Here is a 6,228-nt window from a genome sequence, read left to right as displayed (position 1 = left end):
GTTTTTTTGGCTGTTTGCGCCTATTTAACCTGGCTCCACACATCCAAATAAAAACTTTCACTTGAAATATAGCGTATCCATATTGACCGTAGCAGCAACTGCGGAATTGTATGTTAGACTAGATCTTCTTTAATTGTAATATCTCAATTAAACTCAGGGAGTCGCTGCTGACTTGCAGATGTGAGGGCGTTAATATCTCCACCTACTGCAACAGGAATAATCCAAGCATTCAAAACCGACCTGTCATTGTTGGGTGAGCGACGTTTCTTAATTTTATCATTACGGTATTACAGACAAGAAATATTTTCGTGTTTATATTTTCTGTAGGGAAAATGATGGACCACAGAGGACAATCGTTCAGTTTTGTCTGTGGCTTTGCTCTTTTTATGCACATTACCACCGCAGACCTGAGCTATTCTGTTCCAGAGGAGATGAGGCCCGGATCCATTGTTGGAAATATTGCCAAGGACCTCGGGCTGGAAGTAGGGAAACTGTTGACTCGTAAATCCCGTATTGATACCGAGGAAAGCTACCAGAATTATTGCGCTATTGATCTAAAAACGGGGGATTTTGTCATCAGGGAAAATATTGACAGAGAGGAGTTGTGTGGGGAGAAGGTTTCGTGTATGCTTAAATTCGAATTAGTCCTAGAGAGCCCTTTGGAGCTGCATCGCATTTCACTGCTCCTCCAGGATGTAAATGACAATTCACCCGTTTTTCCAAAGGATATAGTTAAATTGGAAATAAGAGAATCTGCCGTCAAAGGAGCTCGGTATCGTGTCAACGAAGCACATGATGCGGACATCGGGCAAAATACCGTTAAACAATACATTTTACAAAAAAATGAACATTTTGTTTTGTCTGTTCGAGAAGATACCGATGGATCTAAGAGCGTGGAGTTGGTGTTGGACAAAGAACTAGACCGTGAGAAAGAGCACGATTTAAATTTCATGCTGATTGCGGTTGATGGCGGCAATCCACAAAGATCAGGAACTGCCAATATACACGTGACTGTGCTGGATGCCAATGATAACGCGCCGGTGTTTGACCAGGCCTTTTACAAAGCCAGTCTGCCTGAAAACGCTGCCCTTGACACGGTTGCTATTACTGTAAGTGCCAGTGATGCAGATGAGGGAATCAATGGGGAGGTGACTTATGAATTTAGTCGTATTTCAGAAAGAGCTAAAAAAGTTTTCTCACTGAGCAGTAAAACTGGAGAAATAAAAGTCATAGGACCACTTGATTTCGAGAGTAATTCTAAATATGAAATGCGCATCGATGCCAAAGACGGTTATGGACTTTCGTCTGATTCCAAAGTCATGATTGATATTACTGATGTTAATGACAACGCTCCAGTGATATATTTGAAATCCCTGGTGAACCCCATACCTGAGAATGTGTCACCTGGTACAGAGGTGGGCATCATTAACGTGCAGGACAGAGACTCGGAGACAAACGGACAGGTCCGCTGCTCCATTCAGCAAAATGTCCCTTTAAAGTTGGTTCCTTCTATTAAAAACTATTATTCTCTGGTGACCACAGGACAACTGGACCGTGAACTAGTGTCAGATTACAACATTACAATCACTGCCACTGACGAAGGCTCTCCACCTCTGTCCTCCTCTAAAACTGTTGAGTTATCTGTAGCTGACATCAACGACAACCCACCTGTGTTTGAGGAACAGTCGCACAGCGCATATGTGACTGAAAATAACAAACCTGGCTCCACTTTATGTTCCGTTACTGCTCGAGACCCCGACTGGAGACAAAACGGTACAGTGATTTATTCTCTGTTAGCTGGTGAGGTGAACGGTGCCCCGGTGTCCTCCTATCTGTCTGTGAACGGAGACACGGGGGTGATCCACGCTGTGAGGTCGTTTGATTATGAACAGTTCAGGAGCTTTAAAGTCCATGTGATGGCCAGAGACAACGGTTCTCCTCCGCTCAGCAGCAACGTGACCGTCAGTATCTTCATATCAGATGTGAACGACAACTCTCCTCAGATACTGTACCCCGCCCCGGAGGGCAACTCCCTCATGACCGAGCTGGTCCCCAAAGCTGCACACGGAGGCTCTCTGGTGTCCAAAGTGATAGCGGTGGACGCAGACTCCGGACAGAACGCTTGGCTGTCCTATCATATAGTGAAATCCACTGATCCGGGACTTTTCACTATTGGTCTCCACAGCGGAGAGATCAAGACACAGCGGGACATTTCTGAATCTGACAGCATGAAACAGAACCTTATTGTGGCAGTGAAAGATAATGGACAGCCCTCTCTCTCTGCCACCTGTTCCATGTATTTACTTATTTCTGATAACTTGGCTGAGGTGCCAGAACTGAAGGATATTTCTTATGATGAGAGGAATTCCAAACTGACTTCTTACCTCATCATCGCTCTGGTGTCTGTGTCCACATTTTTCCTGACTTTCATCATTATCATTCTGGGTGTGAGATTTTGTCGCAGGAGAAAGCCCAGACTGTTGTTTGACGGAGCAGTTGCCATCCCCAGCGCTTATCTGCCTCCTAATTACGCAGATGTTGACGGCACAGGGACTTTTCGCAGCACTTACAATTATGACGCCTACCTGACAACAGGTTCTAGAACCAGTGACTTTAAGTTCGTGACCTCTTACAATGACAACACATTGCCTGCTGACCAGACTCTGAAGAAAAGCCCAACAGACTTCCTCGAAGATTTTGGCGAGTCTGACGATTCTTCCCAGGTAAGGACTCCATAGTTAAAGGCTCAGTATTCCACAGACTTTATTGAGGATTTACTTCACCCGTGATTTTAAAATAGGAATATAGGGTATATCTAATTTTTGATGTATCCTATTAACAAACGCCTTTAACCCTTATATTCTTTGCTATAAATTAATATAATGATATCTTATTTTCTTTCTATCAGCAGTTATCGTGATCAAGATTCCTACTGTAAATTGAGTACAAGCAACTATCCTCTAATATTATAGGAAGAGCTTGGACTTGCATATAGTGAGCATTGACAACATGAAATAATGATTCTGACGCTTTGCTTCAACATATTGCTCTGCGTTTTGTTGTTAGCATAGTATACTTACTTTGTCTTTTACTGTCATATAGGATACAAATACTCCTCTGACAACATTCAGAAAATTATCATTACAAGATTATGGAACATATTCTTGCAGTCCATTCATGATGTGGCACTGTCGATGGTTCTCCATACCAGAAAGAAAAACCGTGAAATGTTTACTTCATTCCTCTTTTGAAATCGAACAGTTTTTTGGAGATGGTCATATAAACATCAACTAAGTATTCTTTTTGTTTATCGTATTTGCTTACATAATGCATGTGTAGAACATGGTTTTGATTTGTTGATATAGGCTACCTTTTAGAAAGCCCTTGATTCATCTCTAGCAATGTTGGGGCGTGTTGATTGTGGTGAAGTAAAGGTTGCATTATATATTTTGGTGTTCCTCGTGTTTTACTCATCTAAACATTTAAATTAGTTGGGTAAAAATGTAAAGCCACAGTTAATTATGAGGCAGTCATTTTAGTGAAGTAATGGCAAAAGGTTATTAGTTCAAAATATAGCTACTTCTTTAACACTCCCTCCCTTTTCTATATTACATACCCATCTGTTATCCCTTAAAAGTAGCTTTAGATCATTGCATTAAATAATACTTCAATGTTGACAGTTATAAATTGTGGAATTGCAGCAATGATCATATGTGATGTATAAGACCCTGTACAGACCTGGCAATAGTCAACGCAATGCAGCCGCGCTACGACTCATTTCCAGTCAGTTACTACATTTTATCTTGATCAAGTGTTTTAAACATTGGCAGTTGTGCTTTCTGGTGATAATGATTACTATCAGACAAGTACGCCGTTTCTCCTCTCTACGGCTGTGTGAAATTGGATCCAGCCATATTGATGTGTCTCATCAGTTCACCTCACAGTTGGTGTATTGGGTTATTCCTAGTTTAATAACGTTTTCTCATTAACTGAGGCAACGCCTGTATTTTTGTTGTTGGGAGCCGAGTGCTGCCACCAGAGCAGTAAGGTAGGCTAATTAGTATTTTATTTTTTATTTTCTTTATTTTAAGATGCCATTGATAAAAAAAAAAAGTTGGTAGCTCAATGATTAAGAAATAACTTCCTCATTTTTTTTTTTTTTTGGAAATCAAACATGACCGTTCCTCTGAAATGTTTTTTGGTAGCGGACGTTTGAGGTTTTCCAGATGAATGCGATAGGCTCTGTCCATGGTGCTGAACATGCTGCTGGCAGTGTGGTAAACGGAAGGCAGTTGAGAGGCATGGCTGTACAGTTTTCTACTGGTATACTAGTTTAGTTTTAAGATGCATGTACCAATAAAACGTAATGAAAAAGAAAAACGACAAACAAAAAAGGAAACATTATAATTTTGCAAGTTAATCTGAAAAGGTTTGTTGATTGGCTTTTTTATTCAATATTTGTATGTGTCAATACCACGCACTTACTACAGCTTTTACTGTTATGACTTTTAGAAAACCTACTGTTTATGCTTGGCTACAGAAAATTTAAACCTTGAAATAATCGCGGCGACTTCCAGTTATTTGGTTTAAGGACATATCTTCCCTTTAATCTGTTAAATTGTGACATTGTGCTTTCTGTGCTTATAGTGGACATGTCTATATCACACCACTGCGGTTTCAACCACATGCCTATCATGTATCACTTGCTTTATCTTGAATCAACACACTGTGTCGCTGTGTACTAGTTTACTAGGAAAAATTGCAGTGCCGTGTAACGTAACGTCTCCACCCATTGTTCCTAAGCTTTGTGTTTCCAGTTATGTCGCGGCTGTGGAATGAATTGTGGGAGTCGTGGTTTTGAATTCTCTCTTTGAATTTGTCTGATTTAGTCCACCTCAAACGGATTCACCAGTTGAAATAAGTACATTTTTAATGTTTTTTCTTTGCTGCGGATATTTATCATTTTGAACAATGGAACACAAAGGATTTCCAAAGCTTGGCCTGGTTACTCGCTCTGTCATCTGTGTACTTGCGCTGCAGTCCGTATGTGCCGAAGTGAGCTATCCTATGCCAGAAGAGCTGAAACCAGGAACGGTCATTGGAAATATAGCCAAAGATCTCGGTCTGGATATAACTACCCTGTCAACTCGCAAGGCCCGCATTGATTCCGAAGGGAATAACGAACGATTTTGTGTTATGAATGTGAAAACCGGAGACCTGAGTGTTGCTGAGCGGCTTGACAGAGAGAGTCTTTGTAGCAATAAACCATCCTGCATTTTAATCCAAGATCTTGTACTCGAGAATCCATTGGAATTGCATCGTATAAATTTCCATATCCAAGATATAAATGACAACTCTCCGCAATTTAAAAGGGATCTAATCCGAATGGAAATAAGTGAATCCGCAGAAAAGGGCACTCGTTTCTTAATAGAGGGAGCACATGACGCGGACATTGGTCAAAATTCTGTTCAGGGATACATCCTAGAAAAGAATGACAATTTTATTCTTATGACTGATGCCAACAAAGTTGAACTGATTCTAGAGAATAAACTTGATCGAGAGAGACGACAAGAGATTGAATTGCCTCTAACAGCCTTTGATGGTGGTACACCACAGAAATCAGGTACTGTGATGATACATGTCACAGTGCTGGATGCTAATGATAACGCCCCAGTGTTTAGCCAGGCCGTTTATAAAGCCAGTCTGCCTGAAAACTCTCCTCTTGATACCGTAGTGGTTACAGTAAGTGCTACTGATGCAGATGATGGGGTAAATGGTGACGTAACATACGACTTTGGTCACGTTTCAGAGACGGATGAAAAGCTTTTTTCTATTGACAGTAAAACGGGAGAAATCAGAGTGACTGGCGCCTCGGACTTTGAGAAGAAAAATTCATTTGAACTGCCAGTCATGGCAAAAGATGGGCTGGGACTAAGTTCCTATGCTAAGGTTTACATAGACCTCACTGATGTGAATGATAACGCCCCTGTAATATATTTAAAATCCATGTCTAATCCCATACCTGAGAACGTGTCACCTGGTACAGAGGTGGGCATCATTAACGTGCAGGACAGAGACTCAGAGAATAACAGACAGGTCCGCTGCTCCATTCAGCAGAATGTCCCTTTTAAGTTGGTTCCTTCTATTAAAAACTATTATTCTCTGGTGACCACAGGACAACTGGACCGTGAACTAGTGTCTGATTACAACATTACAATCACTGCCACT

At 41.1% G+C, this 6,228-nt stretch overlaps 2 protein-coding genes across 2 annotated transcripts in view; both read left to right on the top strand.

The window, feature by feature from the left end:
* Positions 1–252: 252 nt before the first annotated feature.
* LOC111646567 (protocadherin gamma-A11-like) lies at positions 253–2,738 on the top strand. Its single transcript, XM_023396096.2, has one exon. The coding sequence runs from the start codon at positions 333–335 to the stop codon at positions 2,736–2,738; it is 2,406 nt and encodes an 801-aa protein (XP_023251864.2). The 5' UTR covers positions 253–332.
* A 2,118-nt stretch (positions 2,739–4,856) lies between these two features.
* LOC147817337 (protocadherin beta-15-like) overlaps positions 4,857–6,228 on the top strand; it is a 1,611-nt gene continuing 239 nt past the window's right edge. Inside the window, exon 1 of the mRNA XM_087171019.1 lies at positions 4,857–6,222. Within this exon, the coding sequence (XP_087027145.1) occupies positions 4,972–6,222 (1,251 nt within the window). The 5' untranslated portion in view covers positions 4,857–4,971. The remainder of the gene's footprint in view (positions 6,223–6,228) is intronic.

Source organism: Seriola lalandi, unplaced genomic scaffold (genome assembly GCF_002814215.2).
Source record: "Seriola lalandi dorsalis isolate HSWRI2012SDOR001 ecotype SW California unplaced genomic scaffold, Sedor1 jcf7180002054973, whole genome shotgun sequence".
Taxonomy (NCBI): Eukaryota; Metazoa; Chordata; class Actinopteri; order Carangiformes; family Carangidae; genus Seriola; species Seriola lalandi.
This window is presented reverse-complemented; position numbering and strand designations above follow the sequence as displayed.